Source organism: Canis lupus, chromosome 14, assembly GCF_048164855.1.
Source record: "Canis lupus baileyi chromosome 14, mCanLup2.hap1, whole genome shotgun sequence".
Taxonomy (NCBI): domain Eukaryota; kingdom Metazoa; phylum Chordata; class Mammalia; order Carnivora; family Canidae; genus Canis; species Canis lupus.
This window is the reverse complement of record NC_132851.1, coordinates 6,407,569-6,429,553: the sequence shown is the minus strand read 5'-3', so window position 1 is coordinate 6,429,553 and position 21,985 is coordinate 6,407,569. Positions and strand designations below refer to the sequence as shown.

At 48.3% G+C, this 21,985-nt stretch overlaps 2 protein-coding genes across 7 annotated transcripts in view; both read right to left on the bottom strand.

Annotated features, from left to right (window-relative positions):
• The window catches only part of BAALC (BAALC binder of MAP3K1 and KLF4), a 107,799-nt gene extending 98,269 nt beyond the window's left edge, over positions 1 to 9,530 (bottom strand). The window contains exons 1-3 of one of the 3 annotated variants that reach the window (XM_072774118.1): positions 8,896 to 9,530; positions 8,482 to 8,663; positions 6,794 to 6,924 (exon numbers count right to left, since the gene is read on the bottom strand). In XM_072774118.1, the coding sequence (XP_072630219.1) occupies positions 6,794 to 6,924; positions 8,482 to 8,663; positions 8,896 to 8,947 (365 nt within the window). In that variant the 5' untranslated portion in view covers positions 8,948 to 9,530. The remainder of the gene's footprint in view (positions 1 to 6,793; positions 6,925 to 8,481; positions 8,664 to 8,895) is intronic. The other 2 variants (XM_072774117.1, XM_072774120.1) reach the window with 2 other exon arrangements.
• Positions 9,531 to 17,036: 7,506 nt separating this feature from the next.
• The window catches only part of ATP6V1C1 (ATPase H+ transporting V1 subunit C1), a 59,879-nt gene continuing 54,930 nt past the window's right edge, over positions 17,037 to 21,985 (bottom strand). For all 4 annotated transcript variants that reach the window (XM_072774115.1, XM_072774114.1, XM_072774113.1 and 1 more), the window contains one exon: positions 17,037 to 17,491. Coding sequence is in view for 1 of the 4 variants with exons in the window: in XM_072774116.1 (XP_072630217.1) it covers positions 17,473 to 17,491 (19 nt within the window). In the remaining 3 variants the exon portion in view is untranslated. The remainder of the gene's footprint in view (positions 17,492 to 21,985) is intronic.

Below are 21,985 nucleotides of genomic sequence, written 5' to 3'. Positions count from 1 at the left end.
TGCTTCCTTCTGATTCCTCAGTGTTACAGTAGCTGCGCCCTTATCAGCAGGGGCCACCCTGCAAGACCCCAGTGATGCTTAAAACGGAGGATAGTACTGAACCTATACACACCATGGCGTTTCCTGAGGGACGTACCTATGATGCAATTTAATCTATAAATCAGGTACAGCAAGAGATTAATAGCAACAATAATAGAACAATTGCAGCAGTGTGCTATAATAAAAGTTATGTGAATGTGGTCTCTCTCTTTCAGAATATCTTACTGCATGTACTCACTCCTGTCCTTCAGAGGATGGGAGATGATAAAACGCCTACGTGAGGAGATGAAGTCATGTCAATGATGCAGGCACAGTGATGCAGGGTTAGGCTACTATGGATCCTGTGATGATTCCCCAGGAAGATCATCTATCTGCCCATGGCCACGGTGGACTTTGGGGAACTGTAACCACGGAAAGTGAAACCATGGATGAGGGGGCTCCTGTCCGTGCCTTTGTGTGGCCCCAAATGGTGGTGCACCCCATAGCCTCCGTTAGAACCTACAGTAGGCCCTGTTGGTTCTCTCTTGGGCTGTTCTCCTTTACTGCCCTACCTTGGTCTAATTCTGAAAGGTTGATGGCTCCCTGTTTCTCTGCCCAGCCAGGCCTTCTTCTGAGTTCCATACTCAGATATCTCATATCCTACAGACATCCCCATGTTGCCGCCCAAGTCACCTCAAGGGCAACGTCTCTAAAATGACACTCTCCTTAAACCGCTTCTCCTCTCTGCTTCCTGTCTTGGGAGCAGTAGCCTCCACTTCTCCAGCACACTGTGTGCCATTTTATCCTGGCAAGATAGGGGGACTACCGTCCCGTTTTACAGATGAAGAAATCAAGGCACAGAGATGCTGACGTACTTGCACTAAGTAGTTGACAGCCAGGATTCAAACTGAGCTCTTTTGTGCCGTGCTCCCTCCATACCAGGCTGCCTGCCAACTGTAGAGCCACAGCTGTCCACATGGTTGAACGAGCCAGAAGTTGTGGGTTGCCTCCCACTCCCCACTTCCCCCTTCTCACCATCCCCACAGCTGCTCCAGAGCCAAGTCAATTAATTCTGCATCCTAAATGTCTCAGGCTGTGCCTTCTGCCCATTCCTAACACCACTTACTCAGTTCAGTCCTCTATGATTGCTTCCCCCATTACTGAAATAGCTTCCTAACTAGTTTCTTTGTCTCTAGCACCAGCCCCACCTCACATCCTCTAAAATATACCTGATTATCACACCCACTGGTTAAGAGCCTCCAAAGGCTTCCTATTACCCTGAGGATGAAATCTCAACTGGTGGATCCTGCCACTGCCTGTCCCTCTACACAATCTCTTGCTGGGGCTCTGCAGAAGCCCGTAGCATAATTAATAAAAATGGGCTCATCTCTAGGAGCTTTCCACCAGCTGAGCCAATATGCATCCCCTGTCATGGCACATTCCAGCGGTCCAGGCCATCCACACTGGATTCCAGGGATTTCGGAATAATGCCTGCGTCGGAGCCGTTCATAAGCAACATGGAGAAAGGCTGAATTATGCAGGAACTATTGACAAGTCTCCGTAACCCATCATGCTCTTCCTTACCTGCTCAATCACATTATTGTTGTCTTTGGTACAATGTAATCAAAGTTTTGCAACAATGCCACCAATTACACCCAGAATGGCAGGAGGTGTTACTGAATGATTATTCCACACTTCATAGAAAAGTGCACTTTATAAACTTTCTAAAACTCTTCAACACAGACAGCATACTTTGTGCTCTGCAGACAAAGGATTCTATTGCTGGATGCGTATTTACATATTAAAGGCCCAGAGAAAACCAGCAAAGCCCAAAGTAGAGCAATTTTGTTCATAGTTTTCTCCCTCCTCCTCCTCCTCTTCCTCCTCCTCCTCCTCCTCCTCCTCTTCTTCTTCTTCTTCTTCTTCTTCTTCTGCTTCTGCTTCTTCTTCTTGATTTTATTTATTTTTTTGACAGAGAGAGTGCGCACACAAGTGAGCAGAGCAGCAGGGAGAGGGAGAGGGAGAAGGCTCTCCGTTGAGCAGGGAGCCCGACACTAGGCTCCATCCCAGGACCCTGGGATCATGACCTGAGCCAAAGGCAGACGCTGAACCAACTGAGCCACCCAGGCGCCCTTCAGCCCGTCTTTTGAAAGCACTTCCCCTCCATGGATGTTTGGGGACATGCTGGAGCTGGAACACAGTGCAGAGGCCCTTAAAGCCTCTGGAATTTCACCTCCACTGATTCATTGCATTGAGGATGCAAGCGCAGACCTGCCACTCTGACTGGAACAGCTTTGTTTAACTCCTACCAGTCTTTCAAGATTCAGGTCAGGTATCACTTCCTCCCAGAAACCTACACACACACACACACACACACACACACACACACGCACACACACAGTTTTTCACACACACACATACACATACACTCGTGACGTGTAATTGTATATGACCCCGTAACACCTCCTCTCATAATACCTCTCTATATTTTCTATTGGTTTCTATAGAGAATTCAACTCAGCCTGACTAGAAGTGAAGAATTACAGGCTCCAGCACGGGAGGCATGCAGCTAGAGCAGCTTCCTGCCTCCTTCCCTCCCAGGTTCAAGTTCAGCAGGAAAGCAGGCACCTGACCCCTCACAGGCCAACCCCATTGGTCACATGCCTAATCATGGAAATGAGTGCAGGATCGCAGCCTAGACTATGGGTGCCCCCTCTGATGCGGGATGGAGAAAACCCCTCAGGGCAAGACACAGTTTCCAAGAGACGGTGGAGAGATAGATCCAAGATGGCCCAAACCACGAGTGTGTAGCCCAAAGCAAATACAGGCAAAGTCTTCCGTTGGCTTACCTATCTCCCCAGGCAGATCATGAGCAGCCTGAGGGTAGACCTGCTCCTTCTCCATAATCCAGCCCCCTAGAGCCTACCTGGCCGGCATACCTCATTTTGAACCGGTGATGAATGGGGACACAAAATATTTAAAGCAAGACTTCTGCCTTGAAGGAGTTTATGGTCTAGTCCCAGAGTTAGTATTTATAGTAAAAGGTCAACTAACCAGCTATAGTAAAAAATTAATTAACCATTTAAGGGAACACTTTATAAGTGGCAAATGGGTGACTGGGGTATTGTCAAAGGAATTTAAAGAAGGAAAAGCTGAAGAAGGGGCCATGGACACCTGTAGCCACCATCCTACACTCACCAGCCTCCACAGCTCAGAGGTGAAGAGAGCCAAGCCTGATACCCCAGCACGCGGACTGCATCCGTGTGGTGGCTTGCTCCAGCCAAACTCCTGGAAACTAGGGTTTACCAATCTCAGGCCTCGACAGTCTTGGCTTTGTCATCTGAGACTCTAGGTCTTTCCTCCCTTTGGTTTACCTCTGTCTCCCCTCCCTCTCAGCCCCCCATCTCGTAGGGCCTGCTGCTGGGGCCTTACCTCCCTTTGCCCAGCCCTCCCTACATTGGTATGTGGCTGATTCTCTGGACCCAGGTGCCCATATCCCAGCTTTTCCTCATCTCATTTGTGCTGCTGGTTTTTAATAACCTCTTTTTTGTTTCTCTGAGCATTTAAGTGTGTAAAAGTGCATTGAGCCCTGCCTTGAGACATATGCTAGTGGTTAGAAACAACACCATCTCTTCTAGGTGGACACCCAGCTGGGCTTGCTGATCTTACAGAATAAGACCTGTAGGCACTGCAGGGAAACTTTCCTCACCCTGGTAGGTCATAGTCCCCACTGATTTTGCCATTAGAATTTGAACAAGTTTGATTTTAAGAGGAGGTCTTCAATTTGTAAAATTTGGACAACAAATCCTGTCAGGCAAAGCTTGTCAGAAGTGGGAGGGAGAGCTGGTGAAGAGTGATTCTTTGGAGCCTCCTGAAGACACTTCAGCAGCTCCACATCATTCAAGGACAAAATTCAAGCTCTGTAAATGACCGCCACAGCCCTCTCCATGACCTTTGAGCCAGGCTCATCTCTCAGCACAACCTGACTCGAACCTTACCTTCCAGCACCTCCGAACTGCTCGTGGCCCCCACATATACCATTCCATGCCCTTGCTCATGTTGGTCCCTCCACCTGATACCTTCCACCTCCTGTTGGCCTGCTGAACTGCTGTCTGTCCTTTAAGCTTCAGCTCAGCTGTCACCTCCTTCAGGAAACCTTCCCTGGTCTTTCTGCCTATCGAAGAGGAAGAGTTCCAGTAATACATTGTAAGCATCTCTATTCCTATGAGCTGAGGGTAGGAAATATCCATGCTTCACATTTAATGTACAGTTGGGCATATTGTGGACATTTGATACAATTTTTGAGTGACAATAAAATAAAAGTTTTAAAAATGAATGACAGTGAATAAATATATTCATACAGTAATGAATCTTTGTCTCTGGTACCCCAATCTCTGAATCATTTTCCTCTTCAGTATCTGTTCCACATTTTCACCGTTTTATTTCTTTCCTTCCTTCTCTCTCTTCCTTCCTTCCTTCTTCTTCTTTCCCTCCTTTACCCCCAGCTGCCATTAAAATCTTCTAACAGGGGATCCCTGGGTGGCTCAGCATTTTAGCACCTACCTTTGGCCCAGGGCATGATCCTGGAGTCCTGGGATCGAGTCCCGCATCAGGCTCCCGGCATGGAGCCTGCTTCTTTGCCTGTGTCTCTGCCTCTCTTCTCTCTCTATGTCTATCATGAATAAATAAATAAAATCTTTAAAAAATAAAATAAAATAAAATCTTCTAACAGGAAAGCTTCCTATAAACTCAGCCTTGCTGAGTATAAATGACTAATATGATATAATATGTCCCCCCCCCCCCGCAATGCCATCACCCATTGGGATTTTTAAAAAATACTACACACAGGGTAGCCTGGGTGGCTCAGCAGTTTAGCGCTGCCTTCAGCCCAGGGTGTGGTCCTGGAGACCCGAGATCGAGTCCCACATCGGGCTCCCTGCGTGGAGCCTGCTTCTCCCTCTGCATGTCTCTCTCTCTCTCTCTCTCTCTCTCTCCTCTCTGCGTCTCTCATGAGTAAATAAGTCATGAGACTTTAAATCTTTAAAAAAATCTTAAAAAAAAAATACTACGCACAGTCTGAAAGCTGAAGGTATAAAACTATAACATTGGGGTTTGGGAATTCGCTGGAAGTGATCACCTTGGATCTGTTGAGGCCCTGCTGACCCCGCCTCTGCTCACACATTCTGCTTCTAGCTGCTGGGTGACAGAGCAACACGTGCATGAGGTCAGAGGAGATGCTACCACCCAGCAGAAGAGTCATAAACAAAGGGAATGCTACATGTGCAGGTCTTGGTGGTTGGGTGCTTGGACCCCTGGTCCTCCTGTCATCCATTGTTGTGTGATCTTAGACAGATCACTTAGCTTCTCTGAGGGTGAGTAAAAATGCTTCTCTCATACAAATAGTCAGGCTTAAATGAAGTAATCCCTACCAAGTACCTAGCACAAGGCTTGATGCAGTCAGTACTTGCCAAATATTAAATGTTGTATCAGCCATTGTGACGTGACAAATCATCCCAAAGCTTAATTTATATTTATTAATTGTATATATTATATATTATATAATATTATATAATTTATCATTACCTCACAGACTTGGGGGTTCTCCCTTAGGGTCCGGTCCCTGGCTAGTTACAGCCAGATGGTGAGTGGTGCTAGAACCCTGTGGAGGTTCACTCATGTGTCTCACACGTGGGCTGGGAAGACTGGAAGAAGAGCTAACAGCGAAAGAGCAGGGCTCCTTAGCCACCATATTCCGTCTCCATGAGACATGTGTCTATTTGCTCTATGGACTCTCCAGCATGGTGGCTTCAAGAAGCCATACTTCTCACATGGAGACTTGGGGCTCCAGAGAAAGTGGAGAGAGAGTGAGACCTAGCAGCAGAAGTCTCAGGGCATCTCTTCCTCCATACTCTTCTGGTCAAGGCAATCACAAAAGCCCATCCAGGTTCAAGGGGAGGGAGCATAGTCCTTACCTCTTGATGGGGGAGTGGCAAGGTTCTCAAAGAAGATGTGGGGTGGGAAAGACTATTATGACCATTTTGGGAAAATACAATCTGACACAGTGTTCTTACTGAGCACCTACCATGTGTTTTGTGACTTCCATATACTATTTTGAAATACTTTTAAACACCGAATTGGCTGAGTGAATTATAGGTTTAGGAGCTGAGCAAGAAAATAGACATGATATGGGGGATCTGAAAGAATCACAGAAGATAAAATCCTTTTCCACCAAAAGGGGAAGGAGGGATTGTTGCTCATGATCAAATGTACAAGAGTTACACACAACTCATAGTTCAAATTGCATTGAATTACTCAAAACAAAGCTTAGTAAATTTTGTTCAAACCAACTGCTTGAGAAAATTAAACTAATTTATCTGTACCAGCTAAAAACAATGTTCTATTTCTAACAACATCTTTGAGGCTCTGGCAGCCTTGCTCTAGCATACTAACCAATGTCACAGTGCATTAGCCTGATTGTGCTTTAACCTTCCCATTGGCCCAAATGGGAAGGTGTCAAAGGAGGAAGGAAAACGCAAGCACCCTCATATTGTGTCACACGTGGACAGAGTAGATAACTGTGTCTAAGCGCATGGAAGCCACTGGTTAGCTCCTGGGACTGGGATCTCCTCCATCTCTGACATCCCCTAAAGGCCTTCTTAAGAAGCCTGTTTATCTAAACCAAGGAAGTAGGTTATCTGGGAGAGAAATATTTCAACTAGCTAGCAAACTAGGGGCTTAGGTTACCTTATCAACATCTGTGACCAGGCATAGTTACCTGCCAGGATGAAGCCCCTTGGGTGTGGCTGATGGAGAGGAAAGAATGGAAGGTTGGCAGGGTGGTGTGGAGCCTGGGGCATCACGTAGCTGCAGGGAGATCTGGAAGCCAGAGCCCTGAGAGGAGGTGTCCTGAATCAAGAACAAAATTTCATCATTCACAGCCAGCCCTAGAGATGTGTATCATTCAATTGGGTCAGGAAAACAAACTATATGAGTTGTTCTCACAGAAAACTAAAAATGTGTATAAATAATGTATAAATAAATGATAGATGGATTTAAAAGATAACACTCTGATGTTTTTAAGGAGAAAGCTACACATACATAAAATAGGGTCTCTCTCCATGGTTTGGGCTCAGATGGGTAGACTGCCTCTAAGTAGAATCAGAAAACAGTAGCACAGGGTGAAGGGATGTCACTTGGACTCTAGACCTAGAAAGTGCTAACTGAATAGTCTGTGGATAAAGAAGAAAATAGAGCTTGTCATGTGCTAAGGGCAGTATACTATTTCACCCCTTCTACCAGTAACTTTTTGACCATTCTGTGAGTTCCTAATGGACCATCAACTATTGTGCAACAGCCTCTTTTGACAGAGATGGTCCTATGACCCAAGCTGGCCAATCAGAGCTTCCCATCTTTTAGCTAACAAGGTTGGTTTGGGGTGGAATATGACCTGGTTGTCTTTGGGGCTTATGGCTACATGGACACTGCTGAGACCAGTTCACTGTCTACTGTGGTGGCTGAGCATGGGGGATAGAGGGGGGCCAGGAGATATTCTCTCCCACCACACTGGAGAAAGTTTGTTGAATGAAGTGAAAGCGTAACTAGCAGAGCTGAGAGAGAGAGAAGCAGCCCTACATCCAGCCATGTCTGAAACCAGATCCACCCTGGGACTTCCCATCTCTATGAACCAATGCTTTCTCTTTCAGAAACTGGTCTGAGTTGGGTTTCTGTTACTCCCAATCAAAGAAGTCTTGACTAACACCAAGAGTAATACATTACCAGATGTGAGTACTAGAATTTGTGGTACTTAACACACACATTAGATTCTTTGTAAACATAAGGCTGTTCTAACACTATTTTATGATTTAATGGATTCCTATCCATTTCAAATTGCCTAAAAACATATGCCAATTGTAATTTTATCCAGTTATATCACAAACATCATGCAAAGTATAATTTAAGGAATAGTCACTTTTCCTTCCTTGAATGCAAATAGAAATGCTTAATGGAAACCTATGTTTTCATTGCTAGCTCAGGATTCAATCTAAAGACAATTAATGGCCTGCCCTTTATGTGGATATTCCCTTAGCTGCAATAAGAAGAGTGGGCTCTGTTGATCCTTGTATTCCCAGGAAAAGAGGTTCTAAGGTGAACATTTATCTAACTATAACCTCTTTGTTAGAATAAGTTGAAAGATATGGTACAAACAGAAATAAATCTTGATTCTTTAAGCAACTGCTGTCGGGTTGTGCTTCCCTGTCCCTGGATGAATACTCAGAGAAGTCCCACAGCTTTTCCAGTCACTCTGTTGACTGGTGAATAGTCTCTTCAGATATTGGAAAGTCCAATTCAGTCTACTATCAAAGGTATAATCCCACAACCAGTTTAAAACTCAGGACAGACCCAGGCTAAGAAACTCTAAGCAGAAGAAGAATAACATGGTGGACTTCTCCCCCCACTGCTCACCATGCTCCAGAACTGTTCTGGCACCCCCAGACTCGGAACAGGGACGGGGGAGTGGTGAAGGGTAGCAAGCCCCAGGACAGCACTTGGTCGGTTCGCGTCTGGGGCCAAGGCCCAGGGGTGTGGCCTGCCTGAACGGGTACTCTGCCCCACATGGAGCTTCTGCAGATTCCCCGGAGGTCTCTCTGTGAAGGAATATCAGACAGGGGATGTTCCTTGAGCTGCCCACGTGTAACTATCCCCGGTCCCCGGCTTCTGAGGTCTACCCCATCCTGAGTCACACGGCTGGGGTCACCTTGCCTTGCAAATGGTCCTTCAGGGCAGAGTCCCCTTTAAGGAAAGCCAGTACCAGCTCACTTCTGTGGGGTCCTCAAGCAGCTGTAAGTAGCCCCCCTTTGGGCCCTCATTGCCCTGTACCTCTCTCCTTGTCCTGCCACCACAGACGGCTCCAACCAGGCTCTGCATTCATGGTTTGCAATGTGGCTTAAGTATCAGTCCCTTTGTCCTTCCAACTCGAGAGGGCACCTGTCTGGCTTCCTGTGGGCTCTGAAGCCAGACAGAGACTCACTAGGCTTATTGTGGGGATGGGCTGAGGCAAAGGGGGAGAAGCAGCGCCTCCCCCTCGACAGCTCCCGCGCGGAGGCTGCTCTCTGACTGTCCCGAGCTGCACCCCCAGCCTCCTCTTCTATGGTCTCCAGGTTGGTGACAAGCCGAAGCTCTCAAAGCTGATTTCATAACCTCTTAGTGTCCCTGCCTAAATAAGCGGCCACCTCTTTCTCTTTCCCTTTGGGATCTCTGTCGAAGCTCTGAAACAACAGAAGGTGCCTCTAACTCCCTGGCGGGCGCGATTCACAAGACGCTTTCACACACACTTCCCTGTGTCCGCCGCCAGCACCCAGGGAGATGGGCAGGCCCGGCATGGTCGCGCTCGCCCCTGCCCCGCCGCCTTGTTACAGACCGGCAAAGTGGGAGTGTGAGCTCCAGAGCTCCAGAGCTCCAGGCGGCCAGAGGAGAGGGACCCAGGGCTCTGCTCAGTCTCTTGGATGAGTCTTGAAAGCTCTTCCTGTGGTAAAAGGCCCGGTGGGCTGGAGGCGGGGGCGGGGCCGGGGCGGGGCCGGGGCGGGGCCGGGGCGGGGCCGGGGGCGGGGCTGGAGGCTCCCGCGCAGGAGCCGGCCGCGAGCCGGTCACAGCCGCCCGCAGCCCCGCCCGAGGGAGGGTGCCGGAGGCCTTGTCCTCACGCGTCCCCTCCAGCTACGACGGCCTAGGCCTTTCCTCACACACAGCCTCTCTTTCTCCCTCTGCACCAGCTCGCGAGGGCTTCCAGGGCAAAGTACCACAAACCGGGCGCTCAGGCAACGGGGACTATTCCCCCGCAGCTCTGGAGGCCGGAGTCTGAAATCCGGCGTTGGCAGGATTGCTTGCTCCTGAGCGCTCCGAGGGCCAAGCTGTGCCCGCCTCCCTGCTGGCTTCTGGTGACAGCCAGGGATCCCGGGGTCCCCAGCCCGTGGGTGCAGCGCCCCCATCGCCCCTTCGTCTCTTTCTTCCCCCAAGCCTTCCCGAGACAGAAGGAAAGTTGATGAATTTACAGAGGCCTCTTTAAAAATCCCCCGAGAAAAAATTAAAAAATAAATAAAATGAATAAAATAAATAAAAATCCCCTGAGGATCCCATGCTGGCATCGGCGAGCCCCCTGATGAGCTACCCTTCGGCCGGTCTTTCCCTGCCAGACCCCGGAGCGTGGGAAAACCAACCCGAGGAGGGCCTCGTGGCTGCCCGGCCCGGGGGGGGGGGGGGGGGGGGGCGGGGGGGGCGGGGGGAGGCCCCGCTCAGGTAACAGGGACGCACGTGTTCCCTCCGCGTCTGGTAAACAGGCATAAGACGTGGGGATTCCTCAGTCCCCTACAGGGTTTTGTTCTGAGGAAGGATCTGACTCAACCAATACAGAACCTGACATATCTCTCTCAAATGAATCAGTGGGGAGGAGCTCAAATGACATTTGGGGGGGGAAAGAAATGTAATATTTAAAGAGAGTTCTCAGTCCCCCCTCGCTTGGGGAAGGGAGCCCTTAATCTTCCCATCAACTGGGAAGCGCGCGGATCAGGGCCCTGCAGTTCCTGTGAAAGCGGCAGGACTCGCGCCGACCTGCGGGCTGGGGGTGTCGCTCCTCTTCCCACCGGCTGCCCCTGGGGAAGGCCCCGGCGCACAGCGCTCCCGCCGCGTTCCCGTGAGCCAGCCTCTGCCGCCTCCCGGACCCGCACGGACCAGGGTGGCCACAACCCGGCCTTGGGCTTGTGACACAAGCACCACAAGCACGGGCTGCCAGAGGGCCCGGCTCCCAGCCTCCTGCCAACCGGGTCGCCGTGGCTGAGAAAGCAAACGGCATTTTGTGTTTTTATTTCAAATGGTGTGCGTACAGGAAAATCTATTTCTGGAATAAACTTCACTGAATTATTTACGCACAGTTAACTACAGCCATTTTATGTATATAGTTCGAATTTTGACAAATGGATTTACCTGTGCAACCTCCACCCTAATCGAGAAATAGAAACATTTCCACCATCCCACAAAGGTCCCTCGTGCCCACGTACAGTCAACCTCTCCCACTCCACCCCAGGCCGGCACTGAGCTGCTTTCTATCACTAGAAGTTGGTTTCACTTATTGTAGAATATGGTGTAAGTGGAATCACACAGTGTGTGCTCTCTTGTGTCTGGCTTCTTTATTTTTTTTAAAGGTTTTATTTATTTATTTATTTATTTATTTATTTATTTATTTATTTATTTATTCATGAGAGACACGCAGAGAGAGAGGCAGAGACACAGGCAGAGGAAGAAGCAGGCTCCCCAAGACCCCAGGATCACTCCCTGAGCCAAAGGTAGATACTCAAACACCCAGCCACCCAGGTGCCCCAGTATCTGGCTCCTTTCGCTCAGTGGAATGTTTTTGAGATTCACTATCATGTATCAATGTAACAGGAGTTGAGTTGAGTTTGGTGGCTGAGTGGCATCCCATTGCATAGATAGCATGAATAAAACTGCTATGAACATTACTGTGCCGGGATTCGTGGGTGGCTCAGAGGTTGAGTGTCTGCCCTGGGGAGATCCGGGATCAGGTTTTGCATCAGACTCCCCACAGGGAGCCTGCTTCTCCCTCAGCCTGTGTCTTGCCTCTCATGAATAAGTAAATAAAATCTTTTTAAAAAAATTACTGTGTGAGCCTTTCTGTGGAAATATACACTTATTTCTCTTGTACATACATCCAGGAGAAAAAATTGCATTTTTGATAGATTTAATTTATTTATTTGAGAGAGGGAGCATGAGTAGGGATGCAGCAGAGGGAGAGGGAGAGGGAGAGGGAGAAGCAGCCTCCCCACCATGGGGCTCAATCCCAGGACCCTGGGATCATAACCTGAGCCAAAGGCAGATGCTGTACTGACTGAGTCACCCAGGTGCCCCACAAATTGCATTTTTAAGAATTTATCAAATGTGATGATGCAGATCATGATCAGGAACTTGGGGGATATGTGAATATTGCAGGTGATTAGAAAATTATAATGCTGTAACAGTGAAAATCAAGTGATGTGGGTTCCTGTGGACTAGGCGACAGAGCAGCAGGTACGGAGTGTCCCAGAGTACAGGGACTTAATGCTTCCTTACCTTTCTCTAGTCCGCATGAACTCGGACCAGCCCCGCACCTTATGCAACCACCACAACATGAAAGTAGTTATATCTGATCCTTTCTTCACTGAGCTTTAAAATCATCTCTTAGCAAACGTTTAGGTCCTTTAAGAGAACTTCATCTATAAAAAGCCAAGGTGCCATATATTGTACTTAGAAATATGGACTGAGTGCAGGAAGCCAGACACAGAACAGATATAAAGTGAGTATCGATGGAGAAATGCAATCAAACACAGGATCCCCTCTCAACCCAGAAATTCTCTCCACAAAGGTAATATAGAGAACAAGATCAGTTTTATTACTGAATCAGCATTAAACCAGAATGTGATGCACAGCATAGACGACCCACTAGGAATTGCAGAGAAAGAAAGAAATCTCACCTTTTCATAGAGCTGTGCATTTACCACGCATTCCATACATTTTCTCAAGATAAACCATGACTAGTCCTCAAGAAAGGGGACTGGACAGCGCCACTGGTCACACGTGGTTCATCCTAACTTTACCTGGTAATTGAGGACCTTCTGCACTAGCTAATTGGCTTTAACCAGAGGAGAAACAACCTCCTCCTACTTTATGACAGGAGGTTATTTTGCAGCTCAGAGGGAAGTGCCCACTGAAGCTCCCACCTCCCCCCTAAGCCGAGAGACAGAACACCATGTCCCTCAATGTTCACATTTCAAAGAGATGGTACCTGGGTCCCTGAGGAAGACACTCCTGGGCCCTAGCACTGACAAAATGCCAACCTAATCCTCAAAACAATCTGTGTATTTTTCAGACGAGAGAAGGTACTCACATGGCAAATTTCCTAAAGTCAATGCTTGGGGAGAAGGAAAGTGAAAGAGAGAGAGAAAGGGAAATCTCTTCCTTTATTTTTAGCAGAGAAAACTGAACCTGTTTTTAATGTGTATTTGTCCCAACGGTACACACTGGGTGTCCTTAAAATGATGCACACAAAATAAATCGTTCTGGGTCCTCACTCCCAATCTGGGGGCTCTGGCTCTGGCTGAGTAAAGCTGAGGGACGGAACGGAAGGCTTCAAACCCCTGTGGCTTCTGGCGCTGGACTCTGCGGGCTACCCTCTTCTCTCCAAGCCTTCCCATCTCATTCTTACTCATTAGGTGGCTGCTCCTAAGAAACCACCCTCGCCCCTCCTCCCCCTGCTAGCTCAAAGCGCTTTGATTCTTGTTTGGTGCGTGCAGTCCTCCAGAAGCCCCAGCGAAGTCCCCGACTGACCCCTCGCCTCAGGGGCACCCGGGGTCCAGGAGAGCACGGGGAGGCACGGTGGCTGGGCGGTTCAACGAATCCACCTCTACGCCACCACCGCCACCGCCACCGCCACCGGCGGCCACAGAGAAACTCATTATTTCCAAACCCCCGCACGACCTGCACCCCCTTTCCTGAGCCGATCCCCCTATTGTTCTGTCTACAAAGAGACATCTGAAGCTGCCAATCCAGTCACTGCACTTTCTTTCTCTCTAAAATGCTACCACTTTCTAAATGCTTTTAACTTCCCCTCGTAACTGACTCAAGTGGCCTCTCCCCTGATGGTGGCAGCTGTAGCTACGCTCACTTCACTCTGGGGGGACTGTTGAAACCTGGGGGATGTACAGAGTGACCTTTTTGTCACCCCTTGTTTATCTGGGCTTGTTCCTGGGGATGAGAAGGACATTGCTCCATGGATGCCTCACTTTACCCCATGGGCTCAGAGGGATGCGCTGTGATCCGCGGGTCCTTCCGTCCTTGTCGGTCTCACTGGAGCAGCTGACTCAGTGGGCGCCGGGCTGAGCGCTTGTGTTTGGTGATGTGTGACACAGCGGGAGGAGGACGACGACTGATACTGCCATTATTTAAAATCACTTCCACCTACTAGGCTGAGTCACTGGAACGTCACTGCCTGGGATTTTGCATCAGTCTCAAAAATATACCTCAGTGGAGCTTTCCGCTCTCAGCAGCACGCCTGCTCCCTTGCCCAGGCCTCCCTGAAGGGAAGGCTGAGGGGATCTTGCTGATCTTGCGTACAGCTAGTTCTCTGCCCGCTGCCTAAATTCTCCCTCTGCATCCTCCTGACAACAGTCATGGGCACGTTTGTGCAACACTTGACGTTGCTGACCTGAGCTCTGAGGAGGCAGTGCTGGTACCCCCACGTCACACGCTAGAAGGCCAGGAGTGGGGGAGGCTGGAGGGAGCAGCCCTGCTGGCTGGAATCTGCGCTCCCTGCCTCCTGAACCAGTAAGAGAGGAGAGAGGAGCTTCGGGTCTGACAACATGGGCCCCCAAGCATCCCTGCGGCGGGTCAAGTGAACAGACACAAAAATCCACTTTGGCTGAAATGATCCGACCACTTGATGTGTGACTTCAGAAGAAATCAGACCATTTCTTTTTTTTCCTTATACCTCAGACTATGATAAATATTCTCTCCCTGCCTATCAAAGTCCCAAATGAGAGCCTTCCTATAAAAGGCCTGAATGGTTTCCAGAACGCTTGTGAGACTATTCATAAGGAAAACAATGATTTCCCAAGCAGTGAATTCTAACGGTTCTAAGAACACAGCTTTGGGGCCGAGGCAAGCTTGTGTGACTTTGAGGGACATCCAGTCCCTCATGATTATTATCATCACAGGGTTGCTAGGGAGGTGACATGAGATAACTAAAGGGCGTAAAGCACTAAGCACAGAGACTGGCACTTTTTAAACCCTCTGTAAATGCTGATGATAATATAAATTTTCAATAAGTGTCTCATGCTACTTATCCAGTAGATACTGAATATTGTGATGGTCCAGTCTTACTTTTTAGGCACTTTCTATCCTGACAGTTTCTTAAGATTTCCTTAGTGAAGGATATTTAAGCATGTCTTAAACTCTGTGTCCAATATGCTACGAAAACAAAGCTCTTATAATGAGAACATTTATTTTTACATTTGTCATGTGCGTGACTGGAGCCCCCTGCTGTCAGGGGAGCCCCCAACTACCTGGTTTTTGTTTTTGTATTTTTTTTAATCCAATTTCCAGACAAACTCTTGGGAGCCTTCAAGGAATCCTAGTAAGGCTCAGGAGGATTGGTTAACCCATGAGAACAGTTCCCCAACTGCTAAGAACATGAGAAGAGCTGCCCTCTGCATAATCACGGGGCATGCTCTCTAAGAGCAGGAAATCACGGGATTTCTCGATGCTTCTTGATTGCTCCAGAGCATCTTCTCCAGAGAGGAACCTCCATCCTCCTCACCTCCTCAGAGTCAAGCCTCCTTTTGCTGCACCTCTGTACCTGTGGTGTCTTTGGGGCTCTTTGCTACATGGATGCTAACCAGAACTACTCATGGCCGACACCTCATGTCCCCACTTTGCCCTGCTCTGAGGAAGGAATGGGGCTGGGGGGCTTCCCCCATCCTCTTCCACTTAGAAGGTCAGTTCTAAAACAGGCAGCAGAAGGATCTAGTCACATGACATTAGCAGGGGTTGGTGTAGAGATGGACCATCTGCCCAGAGGTGGCCTGCATAGAGTTCAGACCAGCTCTCCCACCACTGACGAGTGGTTACTCAAGTGAAAAATTCAGATACCACTGGCTGATCATCTGGGGCCTAACATAACAGCATAACGACAGCAGACAGACATTTATACGACACTCACTCTGTGCCAGGCACGGCTCTCATCACATCACATACATTAACTCTGGAGTTCTGTCCATAGGCCCCACAAAGGACAGTCTGAATTCCTTCCAGGGGTGAGGAAGCATGGCAGGTGAGAGGGGTGGGAGAGGAGAGAGCGTTCTCTTTTCCAGAATGTCTGTGAGCTTGGAACTCTTCTCTCTCCAACTCCTCTGAGATGTTCCTGCTTCATAGAAATTCAGCCTTTCTTCAGTTTTAGGATTCAGGCATGCCCCAAACATCCCCCCCCACCCCCGCCTGCTCCCCAGCCTGCAAGGCCCAGCCTCCCTCCCCAACACCATCAGCAGACCACCAGGTGGCCTGGGGTCGCCCTTGCCTTCTCTGGGCCTCAGTGTTCTAGTTCATCACCAGCATCCCCACCCTAAGCAGCTGCCTTCACATCCTCTGGCCCCAGTAGGACGTAAAGATCTTCAGTCCACAGGGAAAGACCCGAAAGGGCCCCCTGAGCTGGAGAATAAATGATATTTTGAATCCTTTCAGTACCACTAAAGGAAAAACCCATGAGTTTCTCCAGGGTTGGAATTTTTTTCCTTTGGCTTTGTATTTCCCTCAGCAACTGTGACTGACACAGGGTTCAGGGGCAGGGTTCACTGGAGGGTTTGTTTGGGATTCAACTCCTTGCTACCCCTCCAACCAAGACACAGGGCACTTCTTAGCCCCCCCATCATCCTAGAACATGAAGGCCCTTAGCCACTTGAGGCCCTGCCATCAGAATGGTCACGAGCAAAATATGATGAAAAGTGTGGTTTCAAAACCACAGTTTTCCAATGACCAGTCTAAGTGGAATAATCCAAGGAATAATATGGATTGGAAACAGAATGTGGAAAAAAAAAAAGGAAATAGAATGTGGTTCTGAGAAAGCTGGTAGGGGAATTTGTCAGTAGTAAATAAGGCAAACTGTATCAGTTAAGCTGTTCTCTTTTGTCAAAAACAGATATGAAAGATAACTGAATTAGTTTGGCTTTAGACATATTGGAGCGAGATTTTGCTGGAGCTGCCTTCCCTCCCTCACACTGAGGCTCTTCCATACCCACTTAGGAGTCCCACACTGCAGAGAGCTAACTCAGCTCCAAGAGAGGATGAGGAAGATGAGCTGGTTGGGATCCGGGAAAGCAGTGAGATGGGACAGTTCAGTCTCCATGTGTAAATGTAGGTCATGTGTGCTGAGATCAGAAATTTCTCTTATTAAACACATTCTACGCGATTAATACAATGTATTAGGCTTATGAGACTCAATATAACTATATTTTTGCACAATGAAAACAAACTGTATGCCTATCCTAGACGGGACTTCAGAAAATCACCTTCCAAATTCTTCCTTGCATGTGATATGACTTCTCAATCCTCTATTGACACATCTGAAATACTCATGATTCCAAATGTCTTTGATATTTTGTAATCAGGAATCTAGGCTGAAAGAAATGCTGGACAGGTTATTTAGTTGCTGAAGGAATGATGATGCACTGTAGAACCCCGAAGCAGCTTCTCAAACCCCACTTGGAGAGACTCTTTGATGGTGCTAATGAGCACTTAGAAGGAGCAGAAGAAGTTCCTACTTCATTTACAACTTCTGGTTCTGCTTTTCAAAGTTGAACTTATTGAAGAAGTGACAAGAGTAAATCTGCAATGTGTGTTTCTTTTTTGCTTTAGTGTTTATAATTACTCAAGATGATGTATTCTGCAAATACACAAAAGGAAAAAAATTCAGTTTTGTTTAGCAGCCTCACAGGAAGAAAGTGATTTAGTGTTTTATCAAATTTTTAGGGCCACAAGCCGCAGCAAGAAATACATTACACTGACAAAGTTTCACTAAATAGCATTTACCCTTACAACTTGTGAAGCACTCTAACACTTTTATTTTATTCTGTCCTGCTTTGTTCTTTTTTCTTTCTTTCCTTTTCTTTTTTCTTTCTTTCTTTTCTTTCTTTCTCTCTCTCAGTGCTGACTGAACCCCTCCATACTCCATTCCCCACCAAAGGGATCTTGGCCTGCATCTCAAAAACACCGGATCAAATGGTGGTTATACATTAACAAGGATTAATACAAAAGATATTTTAAAAGTCATTTATACTACCGGGGCTAGGGAAATAAAGCAAATCCCCATGTTACAGACAAGATTATAAAAGCAGGCTTCATGGGCTTTTATTACTTCTTCCTTTACTTTAACCACCCCTCCCCCCCAAATCTGTGTTAATTAAAGTAATGCTAGACTTGAATATGGTCTCGGTGTAAAAAATGCACACCATCCAGCTAGAGTAAAAATCTTCGTGGGCTCCCCAGCAGTGGCTCTAGGCCTTTCCTAGGCACTTACAGACACATAGGTCTATATAGAAAGATGGAGTTCTGCTCTCTGTTTTAATAATATAGTCATGTACTATATTCTTCAACTTGCTTTTTCATTTATTAACTTGAATAATAGCTAACGTCTATCAAGTGTGTGTGCAAACCCGCCCCCCCATGCTATGCACATTACATTAACCAGCTTTTGGAGGATTTGTTAAAATGTTGCAATTGGATTCTTAAGATTTCCTTAGTGAAAGATATTTAAGCACATTGAGTCCCACTTTGGGCTCCCTGTGGGGAGCCTGCTTCTGTCTCTGCCTCTCTCTCTCTGTGTCTCTCATGAATAAATAAAATCTTAAAAAAAAAAAAAAAAAAAAAAAAAGACGGATCTTCATCTATTTGTTCAAAAAGTCTTACTCTACTCATCTGATTCACATTTCCTTCCTTGTCATTTTCTCCTTTGTTGAGTTTAGAGCCTCCCATTCAGCAAGTTGGGTCTCCCTCAAACATCGAGGGATTCCTGGATGGATGCGTCTGTGCTTGGTCCTTCTCGGGCTGCCTGGGAGCACCGGGTCTGGTGAGCAGGCTGCCCGGGTGCAGGCAGGAGGAGGAGCGGCCAGGCTCCCTCCTCTCGTTGGGCATTGCAGCCCTTACTCAAACCGGCCCTGTCCCAGGGGTACAAGAATTCACTAATCCTGCCAACATCTCCCTAGAAGCAGACACACCTTCTTACTGCAGCTTGGCACAGAACTAACTATTCATTTAAAATTTAAAAACTGGGGATGCCCGGGTGGCTCAGTGGTTGAGCGTCTGCCTTTGGCTCAGGTCGTGATCCCGGGGTCCTGGGATTGAGTTCTGCATCAGGCTCCCCACAGGGAGCCGGCTTCTCCCTCTGCCTGTGTCTCTGCCTCTCTGTGTGTCTCTCATGAATAAACAAATCTTTAAAAAGATAAAATAAAATTTAAAGACTGAGTAAACAACCACTGAAACTAGATGTATCACTGGAAAGAGATTCTTTCACTAAGTTGTAGGAGCTGATGAGCCTCAGATAAACTCCAGAATAACAAGCACCAGCAGTATGATGAGGTCCTTCAACAAAATCTCAGTGAAGACCTGGAAGAGAGACCACATTATCTGAAGGCACAGACTGTCATTCCACCTTTGCTCACTGTTTTCATCAGGACACATCATCGTCACAAACCCAACTCAACCCTGCTGAGGCAAAAAAGGGAATTTATTGGTATGTTATAACTTGGAAGTCCAGGTACACATCAGGCTTCAGAAAATTCTAAATCCAGGCTCAAACTAGGTCAGCAGAAATCTATGGACTTCCAGTTTTCTAGGTCTGCTTTGATTTTCCAGATCGGCCTTTTTCCTATCCTGGTGATGTCAAGGCAACCACCTCCGTCTCTGCACTGCCATTCTCTCCAGTTGTCTGTCTCGTGGGAAAGAGAAAGGCTTCCCGCTCAACAGTCCCAGCAAAGTCCCAAGTCAATGTCTCAGGGGCCGGGTGTGGGTTGGGTCCCCACCCCTGACGCAATCACTCTCAAGCTGTGTGGTCAGGGCCCACCCGGAGCGGCCAGCTAACCCAGCACCACCTGACACACACTGAGAACACAGGTACCATCACCCAAAGGAGGAGGACCTGATCTGGGCTGCCAGAAACAACCAATAACTGCCCGGCTCACCATGACAAGAGGAGCTGTCTGGTATCACAGAAATAGAAGATTCTTTGGAAGAAAAGGACCACAGGGCCATCAAGAAAGGGAATAACATTCACAGGGATATTTCAGAGGGTTTAGAGGGATGCTAGCAAGCAGAATAAGGTCTCTCAAAATATCTACACTGTAGTCCCTGGAACCTGTGAATACATCATCTTCCGTGGCAAAAGGGACTTGGTGGACGGAGAAGATTGGGCGCCCTGTGGCTGGTTTTAGGCTCTAGGGAGCCCCACGCCAGGGACAGAGACAGACTGCTGTTTGCTCAGGGCGGCCCCCAGCCAACAGCTGGCAAGGAAACAGGAACCTTGGTCTTACAACCCTCATGGAAGTAAAATCTGCCAACGACCCCAACAGAGCAGGGAAAGCAGGGAAACAGATTATCTCCTAGAGCCTCCCGGCCCCGCCAACATTCTGCTGTCACTGGGTGAGACTGTCCGACTTTTGACCTGATGAGCTGTAAGCTGCCTAGCTTGTGTTGTCAAAACTACTGAGTCCACAATGACTGGTTATGGCAGCAACAGAAAACGAATACAGTTGGCATGTCCCTGGCAGGTGACTCTCAGGGGGGAAAGGTCTAAGGGCAGCGGAGAGCCCCCAGCAGCGTTTTGCCAAACTATTCCCCCCTGAGAACTGAGTCAGGTGCCTTAGTGATGTGATCTCATCTGACCCAGCGAGGCCGACAGGAGAACCCAAGTACTATCACGAACACAGGGGCTGCGTGCCAGGGTCACACGCCTCCGCAGCGGAGGATGAGTCAGGATGCAGCCCAAGGTGTGGGTCATGGGAAAGAGCTCGTGCTCCTTCCACCACATGGCACTCGGCGAGTGAACAACTGGGAGTCAGCTAAAGACAACAGACGCCAAACAAGAGGCACACACATCCCACAGTGGGAGCCGAGGGCAAAAGGAGCCACGGGGGGAAAGACTTCACAGAGAAAGAGGCAGGGGCACCGGAGCTGGCCTAGGAGGAGTGCGCGCTTCCCAGGCAAAGCAGAAACGCAGAGATGTGAAGAGGAGGGGTGGGGAGTCCTTCGGGGGCAGAGAGAGCACACGGCTGGTGGGGTGGGGGGTTGGGGGGGAGCTGGTTGACAGACAAGTCAGGCTGGAAAACTGGGTTGGAATCATATTTCCAAAGAGCTTTGTAGGCCACGCTAAGGAATTTAATGTATGTGCAGTGGGAACCCATGAAGATTCCTAAGCACAGAGTGGCCTGGCCAGGCTACATTTTTAAAAGTTCCTTGGGCAGCAGGACCCAGCAAGGATCCGGGACCTGCACTGGTCTAAGGCAGACATGATCAGGCCCGTAGAGAGCCATTGTTTGCCGAGGGCCCCATCTGCGTCAGGGAACAGTGCTTAGTGCTAATCCTCACAACAACCCTATGAAGGAGCTCTTAGCTTCTTTTTATGGATTGGAGAGACAGACTCAGAGAAGTTGGTTAGCTCGCCTGAGGTCACACAGCAACTGAATGGCCAAATTAGGATTTTAATTTGAACTCCTGTCAGGGAGCCAGATGTTAAAACCTGTGCTTTTAATTACAGAAGGGGAATCAGAATTAAGAGCTATTTTAGAAATAAATGTATGGAATTTGGTGACCAATTAGAAGGGAGGCAGGTTGAGTAGAAGGGGGAGGTCTCTGTTGTACTGACAGGAAGCGCAGGATGGAAGAACCTACTGCTTCTCAACTGGGGATAGCACCACACCCCTGGGGGCATTTGGAACTTGGGTGGGGGGTGCATAGTGGTGGGGGGGGGGGCTGTCTTGGTTGTTCCAGTGCCTGGGTGGGACCAAACATCCTTCAGGGCACAGGACTGTCCCACTCAGCAGAGAATTGTCACGTCCCAAATGCCAAAGTGCCCCTTCCTAAAAGTACTGAAGACAATCTCAAAGGATATCTACCTGCCAGATTACAGAGATGTGGAAATGAGAGACTGAATTTCAGAAAATATATTACACCAGAACCCATGGGACAGACAGGATGACACTAAGGGAAGTCACAATGAGAGAACGTTCTGGAAAATATGCAACGTCAGTGTCAAAGTGTGGTCTCTGGAGCAGCAGCAGCAGCAGCAGCATCTGCAATCAGGTTAGATGCAGAACCCTGGGGCCACCTAGACCTGCTGAATTGGCAGCCCTGGGGTGGGGCCCACAGCCTGAGTGCATCAAGCGCT